This window comes from Haliotis rufescens, unplaced genomic scaffold, assembly GCF_023055435.1.
Source record: "Haliotis rufescens isolate VD_foot unplaced genomic scaffold, xgHalRufe1.0.p SCAF_6, whole genome shotgun sequence".
NCBI lineage: Eukaryota > Metazoa > Mollusca > Gastropoda > Lepetellida > Haliotidae > Haliotis > Haliotis rufescens.
The window spans coordinates 52,320,049-52,336,104 of NW_025964334.1; the positions used below are offsets into that span (position 1 = coordinate 52,320,049).

The following is a 16,056-nucleotide window of genomic DNA, read 5'->3' on the forward strand; positions in this document are numbered from 1 at the left end:
TTGTGAACATGACATACTTTGCGAACATGACATATTTTGTGAACATGACAGTCTTTGTGAACGTGACTGACATTGTGAACGTGACAGACTTTGTGAACGTGACAGTCTTTGTGAACGTGACATACATCGGTAACATGACATTGTGAACGCCGATGAAGGTCGCAAGCGCAGAGGGAAATGGAAAAGCAGTCGGTTCTATCTGTCGAGGCACAACGAACGAGTAAATTAATTCAAGTCATATATAAAGCACTGCTTTTGTATCACATCAGCACTCCAAGCAGTTAGCACATTGTTCCCGCCAAATGACCATTGTTTCGGGAATCCTCCCGAATGAAGCTGCAGCATATATGTATTCTTACTCACTCGCGTTAGACGTGAAAATATTTGCCAGAGAACAGTTTTGTATTATAATGGGAATCGTACTCTTTACTGGTGTGGGGCGGTCGGGTAGCCAAGTGGTTAAAGCGTTCGCTCGTCACGCCGAAGACCCGGGTTCGATTCCCGACATGGGTACAATGTGTGAAGCCCATTTCTGGTGTTCCCCGCCGTGATATTACTGGAATATTGCTAAAAGCGGCGTAAAGCCAAAACTCACTCACTCACTTTACTGGTGTATTAGAAAGCCACCCACCAACGCAGAGAGAAAGGGAAAATTAGTGTTGGACTTTGTGAACATGACAGACTTTGTGAACATGACAGAAATTGTAAACGTGAAATATTTTGTGAATTTGACAATGTGCACATGACAGAAATTGTGAACGTGACATATTTTGTGAATGTGACAATGTGAACATGACAGAAATTGTGAACGTGACATATTTTGTGATCGTGACAATGTGCACATGACAGAAATTGTGAACGTGACATATTTTGTGAATGTGACAATGTGAACATGACAGACATTGTGAACGTGACATATTTTGTGAATGTGACAATGTGAACATGACAGACATTGTGAACGTGACAGACGTTGTGAACATGACATACTTTGTGAATATGACATACACTGTGAAAATGACAGAATTTGTGAACATGATATATTTTGTGAACATGACATACTTTGCGAACATGACATATTTTGTGAACATGACAGTCTTTGTGAACGTGACTGACATTGTGAACATGACAGTCTTTGTGAACGTGACTGACATTGTGAACGTGACAGTCTTTGTGGACGTGACAGACATCGGTAACATGACATTGTGAACGCCGATGAAGGTCGCAAGCGCAGAGGGAAATGGAAAAGCAGTTGGTTCTATCTGTCGAGGCACAACGAACGAGTAAATTAATTCAAGTCATATATAAAGCACTGCTTTTGTATCACATCAGCACTCCAAGCAGTTAGCACATTGTTCCCGCCAAATGACCATTGTTTCGGGAATCCTCCCGAATGAAGCTGCAGCATATATGTATTCTTACTCACTCGCGTTAGACGTGAAAATATTTGCCAGAGAACAGTTTTGTATTATAATGGGAATCGTACTCTTTACTGGAGTGGGGCGGTCGGGTAGCCAAGTGGTTAAAGCGTTCGCTCGTCACGCCGAAGACCCGGGTTCGATTCCCGACATGGGTACAATGTGTGAAGCCCATTTCTGGTGTCCCCCGCCGTGATATTACTGGAATATTGCTAAAAGCGGCGTAAAGCCCAAACTCACTCACTCACTTTACTGGTGTATTAGATGTACAATCAATCATTTGTACACTGGTTCTTTGGTATCAGTCATGTTGCTCAATCGTACCTGTAAAGGATGTCCCATTGATGGTGAAGGTGACCGAGGACTTGAGAGGACCTGTGGCCTTGAACTTGAAGAAGTGGCCACAGTTTTCACAGGTGGAAGCATAGACGCCATCCTTCAGTGCTCCGTTGGTGGGGACGTGGCTGTGGGGGAACAAATGTATCATTTTTTAAACGAAAAACAGTTTGAACAAAACCGACCACGAACTGCTTAACATGCAATTAAACAACTTAGAAGGAATCAGGATTTTAACAGCTCTATCTTCTACTTATTCTTTCCACCAAAGATTTGGTGCATATTGAACTACCGAAATAACTGGATCGTCCATCAACCCATCCATCCTTCATCCATCTGTTCACCCAGCCTAACATACATAGAAAAATGTGAATATTTGAATATGTGTTTAGCTTTCCCCCTATGCCGAAATATCGGGTTAATCTATTCATTCGTTACATATATAAATGTGATTATTTAATCAGATGGTTGGTTCTCATTTTCGCATATGTTAAGTCGTGTCTGAGGAGAGGTGCAATGAGGTTTTATAGCGACGTGCATGGACGTGCGTGGACGTTTGGCTGCTTGTACTAGTCAGGAAAAATGCCGATTTATTATTGATAGCCAACTGAGATACAACGTCCCAGTTTTAATACCCCATTCAGACACAGTATACTGACTCCGAGCCTACCAGTCCTTGTTTTAGCCCCCTAATGCCGAGCGCCAGGCAGGGTAAGAACAAGTATCATCTTTTAATGTCTTTTGGGTTCGAACCATTGACCTTCCGCTTTCCGGGCGGACGCTCTAGCACTAGACCACGGAGTTGCCAGACTCGATGATATGGTATAAAGGCATGTTATCCTACCCCGACGGCGTGACACATTGCTCATAATATCAATCACTGTCTTGTCTGGTTCGATTATTTACGGGCCGCCACGTCATGCTGGAATATGCATTAGTGTGGATTTAAATAAGAAACAAACCAAATTAATCATGCAAAATTCATAAGTCGACAAATAAGACAGCAACGTATTCTTGCCCCTGAATAAGCTTAGTCTGCTGAAGAGAATGAAAAAAGCCCAGTGGTCTTAAGAGAGAGAGAGAGAGAGAGAGAGAGAGAGAGAGAGAGAGAGAGAGAGAGTAGAGCAGCATACACCGAGCCCGAGGCATGTAACGCTATTTCTTATCATTTCCTTCACATAATCAATATCTTTGGATTTCCTACCATTCTCAGATCGGACCCTTAAATGTATCTCTCTGTTTCGGAGGATGAATAAATGAATGAATGAATGAATGAATGAATGAATGAATGAATGAATGAATATTGTTTTACGCCGCATCAGCAATTTCCAAGCTATTCATTGCGATAGTTTCGGAGAGGACACACTTCAGTGTTAATAACTGAAATAATAATAAACGTGTGAAAACGTTGTTTTGAGCAAAACGCCAGGTTTTATAACCATTACAAAGTATCTGCCCCAATGTGTATGTAGATTGTATTGAATGACACAGAACAGATCCTACCTTGTTCTGCACACAGGACACTGAACGAAGTCTCCTAGTGACTTGGTCGGCATGCTGACGTTGGATGAGGTCACTGACGCCGACTACCTGGGGTTAACTACTTCTTAGGCATCACACGACTTTCATGTGATAGTCTCACTATCTTTCTCTTATCACAGCCTTAAAGATAAAATGACAAAATTGTGTATAGTCATGCCGATGATGATAACATAACGTAGGCGTTAGTATTCATCTCAAAATAGTGATTACAGATCAAATAACTTTGATATTGCTTGGTTTGTTTGTTTGCTTGTTGTTTAACGCCGCACTCCAGCATTCCAGCTATATGACGGCGGTCTGTAAATAATCGAGTCTTGACAGACAATCCAGTGATTGTCATCACGAGCATCGATCAATTAGGATACGATGACATGCATCAACCAAGTCAGCGAGCATGACCAACCGATCCAAGGTCAACAGGACAACGAAGGTCACAAGCACGAGCTTCCAATTTCTATTTTCGGACCAAAATATCTTTCCTTGACTCCCGTGAACCCCACAAATGAAAAACATTGTTTAGTTTTTTATTTCAAATCAGCCATGAAGATATTTGTTTCATTAATTGCAAAAAGCACGTAAACTTTGACTGAGTGAGCGAGTGACCACCCGGTCCCGTTAGTCGCCTTTGACGGCAAGCATAGTCACCTTTTACGGCAAACATGGGTTGCTGAAGACCTATTCTATTTCCAAGGCAACAATCAGATGTTCCAGGATGGTAATCCGCCCGTTAAAAGACACACTGGAGTTCAGGATTACAAACTAAAGAGCTACATACATGGACTGTATAAAGTGTACATTCTTTCAAGGCCGTTTCAATCTGATTGTTTATAAATAAGCATCAGTCAATGCTTTTTTTATCGCGCGTAATATTTAAAAGAACTTTCCAGTTAGAATTATTATTGTGAGAGTTGTTGCATTACAATGGTTGGTTTGTTGTTTAACGCCGCACTCAGCAATATTCCCATATGACATGCATCAACCAAGACCTATTCTACCCCGGGATCTTCACGGGTATGGAGACACATTCTACCCTGGGTCCTCACAGGCGACTCCAAAGAGATGTAATATTGATCAGTGTGGCATTAACCAACAAATTTCCACTGGGGGAAAACCCATTGGAGCGGGTAGAATGCTTAAAGACATAAGATTATTCTCAAGGCTAGATTGGAAAGAGGGGTTTCCACTTACCTGATCAATGATGATGTACATTTTTAATGAATATCGTTGGAGCAACACGAAAACCATTAGTGAAACAAGTTTAGTCATAAGAGCCAGACGATGTCAGTGAACAAGATCCCTTGACATTATTCCTGGGTGCGCAAAAGAAGACAGAATGACAGACATGTGTTCAAAGTCAAACGCTGCTGCTATTGGTATGTGTCTACTAGTAGAAGTCATTGGATTTGTTTGGTCATGTACACAATGCAAGGATTATCGTCTAGCGGAATTTGATGGAAAGGCTGTTACAGATTTCCACCTCTCTACATTCATGAATGTGATGATGCCGGCATTTTGCAACAGAAGGTGTTCCGAGGACAACAGATGCAAGTCCTACAGGTACAACCCAAGGATAAGGACGTGCTCTACTTACGGCTGTGGTTACTCCGTCCTTGGGAAGACCTTGAACCCCGTGACTGACGAGGATGGATCACGACTCTATTCTTTCTGTGGAAGTAAGTGCAACGATTGGTTGGTTGGTTGGTTTGTTGTTTAACGCCGCACTCAGCAATATTCCAGCTATATGACGGCGGTCTGTAAATAATCTAGTCTGGACCAGACAATCCAGTTATTAATATCATGAGCATCGAAAGTGCAACGAGAAAGGATTGCATTATTAATATGTAAAATATGTATTGCATTTGTACCAATGCAGTAGGCATCTTTTATGAGAGAGCCGAAAACAGTAGCTGTTCCTTATCGATTCCAAGGTTGAAACAATTAGCTAACCCATAAATCTGTACGTAAAAATATTTATTTCAATACCAACAAACAATTTACAATTGTATACACAATTAACTAGGTTTACAAATCAATAAAAACAGAGTGGTAGTTCAATAAGCAATGGCAGTATCAAATACAAAATTTGATGGCAGTTGTGATGGCAAAAAGTTCAGTGATTATATTATTCACCTATCCGCATTAGTGGTCAAGTTTCCGAGAATCCGGGGTGGTAAGTGATCTTCACATAACAGCTGATCTTGATGTAATGTCAGATAAATTGTGAGATGAGACAGGCACGTGCCCGCTCCACTCATATGGTCTCACTAGCTTTCCAGCACTTTCCACACAGTGCTTGACTAGTCCAGTGTCACAAGAACATCACAGACTACCCCATTTGTTTCTATAACGCTTGACATCCATCCATGCTATTTCAGAAGTTTACAGATAGTTCGAGCATCTATATATAGCAACTTCCTCACAACTGCTGACATTAAATAATATTACATTCTTGACAACTAATCAGTATCCAAATACAATGCAATGAATTTCTACTGAATCTCCACAGAAACAATGTAATACAGTTACAATCATTATTTAACAATAAATTATACTGCAATATAACAAGTCTGAAGAATGAACTTGGCATTACAAATGTTTTTAGCACGATTGCTCCAGGCAGATTTTGTATTTGTTTGTTTGATGTTTAACGCCGCACTCAGCAATATTCCAGACAGCGGTCAGTTAATAATCAAGTCTGGACCAGACAATCCAGTGATTGACATCATGAGCATCGATCCACGCAAATGGGTTCGATGACATGCATCAACCAAGTCAGCGAGCCTGACCACTCGATCCCGTTAGTCGCCTTTTACGGCAAGCATGGGTTGCTGAAGACTATCCCGGATTCTTCACGGGTCTCTGTGTGCACGTGATGTTATTAAACAGTGTATAATACCACTGTATGTTTATTGAACGGGTGATCTCTTCACGGATGAGTAATAAATATGGCTTCGTCCTTGTTGACACCCCGTGGTTGGTGGGATCTAGGAGGTGAAACACAAAATATACCACCATGACTGTTCAAAGCCCGTACCCGTGAGGATCCAGGGTCTTCAGCAACCCACGCTTGTCGAAAAAGGCGAGTAACGGGATCTGGTGGTCAGGCTCGCTGACTTGGTTGTTGCATGGATCGATGCTCATGATGTCAATCACTGGATTGTCTGGTCCTGACTCGATTATTTACAGACCGCCATCATATTGCTGGAATAGTGCTGAATATGGCGTTTAATTAAGTAACAACAACATAGTGAGTCGGTTATGTATGCAGGGTGTAGTTGAGGCTAATGGTTTTTTTACCTTTAAGAACGATGGAATCTATTCACTTTCGAACACTTACCTCCATACGTTTGAGAGCCGTGAATATCCGGGGATGAATATCTCTTCAGCAACCCATGCTTGCCGTAAAAGGCAACTATGCTTGTCGTAAGAGGCGTTTAACGTAAACGGGTGGTCAAGGCTTGCTGACTTGGTTGATGCATGTCATCGTATCCAAATTGCGTGAATCGATGCTCATGTCAATCACTGGATTGTCTGGTACAGACTCGATTATTTACAGACCGCCGTCGTACAGCTGGAATAGTGCGGCGTTAAACAACAAACCAACCAACCTTATATGAGCTGTCTGGTCTTATATTACATTCTTGAAAACAAAGCTTGTTCTATATTTTCTTTTTTCCGTATCTTATTACAAGAGTCGTCGTTTGGAACGAAGTGCGTGACGTCTTCAAACTGTGCCTTTGGGAAGTCCAAATGCGAAGACGGCGTCTGCACCTGCATGTTTGGAGCTAGCTATGACGTCATGAGTGGCGACTGTCTGATTCGTAAGTATTTGGTATTACATTGATCTGACAGCGTCAAACTTTGGTTTTTGAGCTGTGAAGACCCGGGGTAGATAGGTCTTCAGCAACCCATGCTTGCCATAAAAGGTGACTATGCTTGTCGTAAAAGGCGACTAACGGGATCGGGTTGTCAGGCTCGCTGACTTGGTTGATGCATGTCATCGATCCCAATTGCGTGGATCGATGCTCAGGACCCCTGAAGATTCCGGGGTAGAATAGGTCTTCAGCAACCCATGCTTGCCGTAAAATGTGACTATGCTTGTCGTAAAAGGCGACTAACGGGATCGGGTGGTCAGGCTCGCTGACTTGGTTGATGCATGTCATCGATCCGAATTGCGTGGATCGATGCTCATGATATTAATCACTGGATTGTCTGATTCAGACTCGATTATTTTACAGACCGCCGTCATATAGCTGGAATATTGCTGAGTGCGGCGTTAAACAACAAACCAACCAACCAATCAGGATATCAATCACTGGATTGTCTGGTCCAGGCTCGATTATTTACAGACCGCCGTCATATAGCTGGAATATGCTGAGTGCAGCGTTAAACAAACCAACCAACTTGGGTGTCCAACTTCTTTCGTATTAGATCATGTATGTAACCTCTTGATCATGGGTTGATAATCATTGTAAGGGATTAGAAGTGGTGTCACAGAGCGCTGCTTTTGCAGACGCATCGGTCATTGTGTTACCAATGATTCCAACATGACTGGGTTACCAGCAACAGACTGGTGATGTCATATTGGGCAGCGTCGAGATCATCAAATAATATTTTTCTAAATTTAAGTAAAAGAGGTTTAAATTACATATCCAATTGTCTGTATACACGAAAGAGAATCTGAAAAAAATAATGAAGTATTTATTTTTAGATTGGTTATTGATATAGTTTAGAGCTGTTTAAATGGCGTTCGCTTATGCTGTGAATATAGAGCTGTTATCTGGTAATCTTGATACTAGTCTGTAGGTGAGGTGAGGTGAAATGGGGTTTAACATCCCGTCCAAGATTATTGTTTTATATAGCGACGTGTGTGTGTGACTGCTTGTACTAGTCCGGACTGATGCCGATTTATAGTGCTAGCACACTGAGATATCATGCCGCAGTTTAACATGAATACCCCACTCAGACACAGCATACTGACTCCGAGCCGACCAGTCCTTGTCTTAGCCCCTTAATGCCGAGCGCCAGACAAGGTAACAACAAGTATCTTTTAATGTATTTTGGTATGACGCGGCCGGGGTTTCGAATCCAGGACCTTCCGCTCTCCGGGCGGACGCTCTACCACTAGACCACGGAGGCGGTCTACTATTCTGGATCCAATGACAGTGGCGCTAGCAACTGCGCCACCATCCTTAATGTTAATGAATTTTCTTAATGTTAGTTAATGTCAGGTCTGCATTTGGCAAGGAGGGGATGACAACAGTTGGACGGGAGCCTGACAATCCTTGCCTATTATTATGAGTTAATGTCAACTTTGGAGACTAAATTGCGAAACAATTTAGCGATGTCACTGGCCTAGTGGGATCATTTTTAGACTTCTGCGGCTTGGGTCCATTTCCCAAATTTATGACAGTTGGATTTGGCCTTAATATATCCGAAGTGTTACCTTGTTTCGTTTTGTCGCTTTTGTTACATTTGACTCTGCACCTCGTAACGTTATAACAGGGCAAGGGGGCACGGGTGGCCCAGTCGTCTAAGGCGCCGCGATTCGCTGTGCAGAGTTTCGTCCTTTGGGCACGCCAGAAACCTATGATTGTGGGTTCGAATCCCGGTTCGCCCCGATTATGTTTCTAGGTTTGTCAGCACCATACCCGTGCTCGTGGGTTTCACCGAAGTGGTAAACGTCTGAGACCTGCATCACTTCGGGCTTTCCTCCCACATTAAGCTGACACGCCGTGATATAACTGGAATAATGTTAAAAGCGGCGTTAAACCAAACTCACTCACTCACTATAGCAGGGCAGGCAGACTCTACACAAAGACTAGGGTTAGCGTAGCCTCCCTTTAAAAAACAAGTATGCAGGTGGAACAATATGTATAGGCAATTGTTTTTTTGTTTTTTGTTTGAGATGAAAACAGGTTTTTCGATGACATAAGTTCAGAATGACATTGTACGCTTGTCTACGCTTGTGTGTTTTAGGATGATAAATAACCAGTATTCGGAATACACACTCTGTATTTAGCTCGTCAAGGCGCCCTAAATACAAGGTTTATTCCTAATGCAGGGAACCGCCTCCGTGGTCTAGTGGTAGAGCGTCCGCCCGGAGAGCGGAAGGTCCCGGGTCCCCAGCCGCGTCATACCAAAAGACGTTAAAAGATGGTACTTGTTGTTACCCTGTCTGGCGCTAGGCATTAAGGGGCTAAAAGAAGGACTGGTCGGCTCGAAGTCAGTATACTGTGTCTTGAGTGGGGTATTCATGTTAAACTGCGGCATGATATCTCAGTGTGCTAGCACTATAAATCGGCATCAGTCCGGACTAGTACAAGCAGCCACACACACACACACACAAACACACACACGTACATGCACGTGGCTATATAAGTGCAATAATCTTGGACGCGACGTTAAACCCCATTTCACCTCACCTAATACAGGATAATCATCATCCCTAACCACATTCGCTTGATAAACTTTATGTAAAGTGGGCAGTGTCAAGGAGATAACCTGGGAGTCTATGAGTGAGTGAGTGAGTTTGGTTTAACGCCGCTTTTAACAGTATTCCAGTTATATCACGGCGTGTCAGCTTAATGTGAGGGAAAGCCCGAAGTAATGCAGGTCTCGGACGTTTACCACTTCGGTGAAACCCACGAGCACGGGTATGGTGTTGACAAACCTAGAAACATAATCGGGGCGAACCGGGATTCGAACCCACAATCATAGGTTTCTGGCGTGCTCAAGGGACGGAACTCTGCATAGCGAATCGCGGCGCCTCAGACGACTGGGCCACCCGTGCCCCCTGAGAGCCTATGAATTCAAGTAAGAAAATTCCTGATGATTTCGACTGTCCAATTTCAAACTAAGCTGGTGAACTTGAGGTTACAATGTATACACATATGACATGCCTTTAACACGAGTGTCGCTTTGTGGCTGAACTATTGCCAGTGCCACGTAATTATTAATTCCCTTAAGTATGAAGTGTGACATGTGACATATTTTTCAGGCTGCACCGCCTATGGCAAGGAAATCAGTACTTACCCTGCCAGTGGAGTTGACTATTGCAACTCCAAGGTCCTGAGCACGTCAACGATACGGGCCTGCGCTGCAGCATGCGAGGCAGAGACTGACTTCGTGTGTGTCAATGCGGAGCTTGACAATAAAGATGAAACATGCAACCTCTGCGACACGCCCGCTTTGGAGCTCCCTGTCGGGTATCTCGTCACTAATATCACAGAAAACTGGCACCTGGCTATCCGACACTGTGCACACTAACGGTACTGTGCACACTAACGACACTGTGCACACTAACTACACTTAGCACTTTAACGACACTGTACACACTAACGACACTGTACACACTAACGGCACTGTGTACACTAACGACACTTAGCACTTTAACGACACTGTACACACTAACGACACTGTACACACTAACGGCACTGTGCACACTAATGACACTACACTAACGGCGCCGTACACACTAACGACACTATATTAAAGGCGCTGCACACACTAACGACACGGTACACACTGATGACACAACACAAACGGCGCTGTGCACACGAACAACACTGTACACACCAACGGCGCTGTACACACCAACGGCGCTGTACACAACAACGGCGCTGTACACACTAACGGCACTACACACTAACGGCACTGTACACACCAACGGCGCTGTACACACTAACGGCACTACACACTAACGACACTGCAGTCTGACGACATTGCACAAAAATTACACTGCACACCAACGGCGATGTGCACACTAACGACACTGTACACACTAACGACACTGTACACACTAATGACACTGTACACACTAACGACACTGTACACACTAACGACACTGTACACACTAACGACACTGTACACACTAACGACACTGTACACACTAATGACACTGTACACTAACGGCATTGTACAGACAAACGACACTGTACACACGACACTCACCAAACGGCACTGTGCACACTAACGACACTACACACTAACGGCGCTGTACACACTAACGGCGATGTGCACACTAACGACACGGTACACACTAACGACACTACACACTAACGGCGCTGTGCACACCAACGACACTGTACACACTAACGACACTACACTAAAGGCGCTGCACACACCAACGACACGGTACACACTAATGACACTACACTAACGGCGCTGTGCACACTAACGACACTACACTAAAGGCGCTGCACACACCAACGACACAGTACACACTAATGACACTACACTAACGGCGCTGTTTACACTAACGACACTACACAAAAGGCGCTGCACACACCAACGACACGGTACACACTGATGACACTACACTAACGGCGCTGTGCACACTAACGACACTACACTAAAGGCGCGGCACACACCAACGACACAGTACACACTAATGACACTACACTAACGGCGCCGTACACACTATAGTAACGACACTACACTAAAGGCGCTGCACACACCAACGACACAGTACACACTAATGACACTACACTAACGGCGCCGTACACACTAACGACACTACACTAAAGGCGCTGCACACACTAACGACACGGTACACAATGATGACACTACACAAACGGCGCTGTGCACACGAACAACACTGTACACACCAACGGCGCTGTACACACCAACAGCGCTGTACACACCAACGGCGCTGTACACACTAACGGCGCTGTACACACTAACGGCACTGTACACACCAACGGCGCTGTGCACACTAACGGCGCTGTACACACTAACGGCACTGTGCACACGAACAACACTGTACACACCAACGGCGTTGTACACTCTAACGACACTGTACACACCAACGGCGCTGTACACACTAACAGCGCTGTACACACCAACGGCACTGTACACACTAACGGTGCTGTACACACTAACGGCACTGTACACACTAACGGCGATGCACACACTAATGGCATTGTACACACTGACGACACTGAGCACACGAACAACACTGTACACACCAACGGCGTTGTACACTCTAACGACACTGTACACACCAACGGCGCTGTACACACCAACGACACTGTACACACTAACGACACTGTACACACCAACGGCGCTGTACACACTAACGACACTGTACATACTAACGGCGATGCACACACTAATGGCATTGTACACACTGACGACACTGAGCACACGAACGGCACTGTACACGCTAACGACACTGTACACACCAACGGCGATGTACACACTAACGGCACTGTACACACTAACGACACTGTACACACCAACGGCGATGTACACACTAACGGCACTGTACACACTAACGACACTGCACACACCAACGGCGATGTACACACTAATGGCACTGTACACACCAACGACACTGTACACACCAACGACACTTTACACACCAACGGCGGTGTACACACTAACGACACTGTACACACTCACGGCGATGCACACACTAATGGCGTTGTACACACTAACGACACTGAGCACACGAACGGCACTGTACACACTAACGACACTGTACACACCAACGGCGATGTACACACTAACGGCGCTGTGCACACTAACGACACTGTACACGCCAACGACACTGTACACACCAACGGCGATGTACACACTAACGACACTGTGTCCACAAATCAGAACGGACAACACGATATTTCTCATTTATTTATATGGTATTCGCATGTCTGTCATACGAAAAGAGTTTCGTTACTTGTGAAGGCAAAGTGACTGTTGCCCGAAAGACCATTGGTTAAGTTATTGCCACTAAACGTCAGATATGTGATGAGATGATTTGTCCATGGCAGTCTGACACGGTGCACACGAACAACACCGCACATTTAAACCGTGTAACGGACAACAAGATTCCGACCGCAAAACTCTTCCCCTATTTATATCATATACGTCGATATTTGGATATATCTTCGTATGCCTGTGGTATTAACATTTCATCGGTCTTACGAAAAGCATCTCGTTGCTTGTGAAGACAAATTGATTGTTGCTTTAATTTGAATCCTAATAAATGCCAGATATGCGAACAAACATGTTTGTTATTATTGAGTTAAATGTGGTTCTGTTATGTGTTACTAGTTATTTTACTGATCCCGAGATGACAGGATTTTATATTGTTTTGTTTTGGTGTGTTCTTTTGTTTGTTTTTTAACGCCGCACTCAGCAATATTCCAGCTATATGACGGCGGTCTGTAAATAATCAGACAATCCAGTGAATTATATCATGAGCCTCGATCCACGCAACTGGGATACGACGACATGCATCAACCATGTCAGCGAGCCTGACCACCCGATCCCGTTAGTCGCCTCTAACGACAAGCATAGTCGCCTTTTACAGCAAGGGTTGCTCAAAAGCTATTATACCCCGGACCTTCACGGGTCAGATTTAACATTCAAAATAAGTTAATACAACGTGGCTGAAATACTGCCGACGTGACATAAATCTTTAACTTACTAACAACCCCCTCCTCCTCCCCCAACCCCCCCCCCCCCCCCCCCCCCCAGATCTATCAAAGGTCAAATCAAGGAAGTGAACATTTTATAGCATCCAGGAGCTATTGACGGCATAGGAGATGTATGTTCTTTTCTTTCACTTGGAGGAAAGGTTAGCTGAAGTTCGAATCGTGATCAAGAAGAGTCTACATAACCCCTCAAAAACGTTGAAAAACATTCATTTGTGAGACTAATCCTACGCACTGCCAGATTTGACCCGTGAAGATCCGGGGTAGAACAACTTCAGTAACCCATTCTTACCGTCAAAGTCGACTATGCTTGTTGTAAGAGGCGACTAACGGGATTGGGTGGTCAGGCTCGCTGACTTGGTTGATGCATGTCATCGTATCCCAATTGCGTGGATCGTCTTGTCTAAACTCTATTATTTACAGACCGCCGACATATAGCTGGAATATTGCTGAGTGCGGCGTTACACAACAAATAAACAAACAATAGGTTTAACAAGGTTTTCTGAATGTAGAAATATGAATTTCTCAGGCAGTAACATTGTGATATGAGAAATATCATGGAATGTGGTTTAGTCAAATTATACCCAATTAACGAACGATTGTAAATAATCGAGTCTGGGCCAGACAACCCATTGGAAATGTGTTAAATTCTAAACATATTTATTGTGAATGAAAGATTTTGAACTGACTATCAAATCGGTGACTATATTTATTGGGCATTTAGGGTATTGTGTGATAGAATATGTTTTAGCATCGAGTGACATATTCCCCGATATCACCGATTTTGATATATTATCTCGATCGGAATCGCAGCATCTACCTGTATTTGGGGCATTAAAAGGAGTGAGTGAGTATGGTTTTACGCCGCTTTTAGCAATATTCCAGCAATATCAGAAATGGGCTTCACACATTGTACCCATGTCGGGAATCGAACCCGGGTCTGCGGCGTGACGAGCAATCGCTTTAACCACTAGGCTACCCGACTGCCCCGCATTAAAATGAAGTTGTTACACAAAGTCAGTAACCGTAAAGAATACAGATACACTTAGAAAGTGTAGCTTCACAGTATTTTCTCCACAATATGGAATCCTCTTCGACATCAGACTGTGAGAATGCAGCACTGTGTTCTCTTACAGACGTGTCTGGTGCAGCATTTATAACTGATGCTATTGTATCAGCCGCTTCTGTGATGAAGACACGAGTGAGCGATAACTATAGACGTTCACTATGGCATGATGACGAATTTCGCTGTAAAAAAACATGAACGGTGCAATTATTTAAATGCGTTCAGAAAGAAAACTAAAGATTAGTCATACCTTATTAAGTATAACAGAGTTTGCAATGCATACAGATCACTGTGTAGAATCACGAGGGATCAGTATGCACAATGTAAAAGGAGTGACCTAGAGAGTTCAGCAGCGGAAGATTTCAGGGATATGATAAAGCGTGTGTCTGGACGACTTGAATAAAATATCTGAATGTCAGTCGGGGTTTCGTAAAAGGTTATTTAACTATTGATAACTATTTTAAACTCTGTCTTTCAGCGCTGTCTTTCACGCCGTAAAAGGCGACTTTGCTTGTCGTAAAAGGCGACTAACGGGATCGGGTGGTCAGGCTTGCTGACTTGGTTGATGCATGTCATCGTATCCCAATTGCGTGGATCGATGCGCATGACGTCAATCACTGGATTGTCTGGTCCAGACTCGATTATTTACAGACCGCCGTCATATAGCTGGAATATTGCTGAGTGCGGCGTAAAGTAACAAACCAACCAACCAATCTTTCACGAAAAGGAGGTAATTTTTATGTAGCATTTATTGATTTCTCTAAAGCATTCGACTCCATTCAGCGTCATCTTCTATGAAAGCTATTGTACAAATTGGTTTGAGTGCTTAAATGGGTAAAATGGTACAATCAATCTACAGTAATGTGAAGGCGTGTGTTCGTTCAAACAACAGAGTATCGAGTACATTGTACTGCTTTGTGGGTGTGAGGCAAGGGTGTAAGCTTAGTCCCATTTTGTGTCAGTTTTATTATAAACGAATTGGTTTCTGAATTTGGTGTTCAGTTACATCCGGAATTTATTAATATTATTCACTTCTATTTGCTGATGGCCTTATTGGCAATACTGTCAACAACTTACAAATGAAGTTAAATATATTGCTTGATTACTGTAAATGGCAAATGTCAGTGAGCCTATCGAAAACAAAAAAGAGTTGTTTTTAATAACTGGGAAGGTTTGTCACGTTATTAAAAGTGGTATTTTGAAGTAGTTACTTGGCTTGTATTTTAGCAATAGATTACTGAGGCCGTAAGTTTTAAAT

General features: G+C 43.5%; 2 protein-coding genes across 2 annotated transcripts in view; one reads left to right on the forward strand and one right to left on the reverse strand.

Moving 5' to 3' along the window:
* The window catches only part of LOC124138211 (xanthine dehydrogenase-like), a 68,912-nt gene extending 65,538 nt beyond the window's left edge, over window positions 1-3,374 (reverse strand). Inside the window, exons 1-2 of the mRNA XM_048386247.1 lie at window positions 3,255-3,374; window positions 1,740-1,879 (exon numbers count right to left, since the gene is read on the reverse strand). Coding sequence (XP_048242204.1) covers window positions 1,740-1,879; window positions 3,255-3,307 — 193 coding nt within the window. The 5' untranslated portion in view covers window positions 3,308-3,374. The remainder of the gene's footprint in view (window positions 1-1,739; window positions 1,880-3,254) is intronic.
* A 1,159-nt stretch (window positions 3,375-4,533) lies between these two features.
* LOC124138165 lies at window positions 4,534-13,289 on the forward strand. The gene is made up of 3 exons (XM_046504695.2): window positions 4,534-4,966; window positions 6,986-7,114; window positions 10,294-13,289. Exons 1-3 carry the CDS (start codon window positions 4,627-4,629, stop codon window positions 10,560-10,562), a joined length of 738 nt encoding a protein of 245 aa, XP_046360651.2. The 5' UTR covers window positions 4,534-4,626; the 3' UTR covers window positions 10,563-13,289.
* Window positions 13,290-16,056: the final 2,767 nt, after the last annotated feature.

Coding starts and splice junctions, on each gene's coding strand:
- LOC124138165 (XM_046504695.2), top strand. CDS start 4,627: ATGACAGACATGTGTTCAAAGTCAAACGCTGCTGCTATTGGTATGTGT. Junction 4,967..6,985: donor ACTCTATTCTTTCTGTGGAA/GTAAGTGCAACG, acceptor TCTTATTACAAG/AGTCGTCGTTTGGAACGAAG. Junction 7,115..10,293: donor GAGTGGCGACTGTCTGATTC/GTAAGTATTTGG, acceptor CATATTTTTCAG/GCTGCACCGCCTATGGCAAG.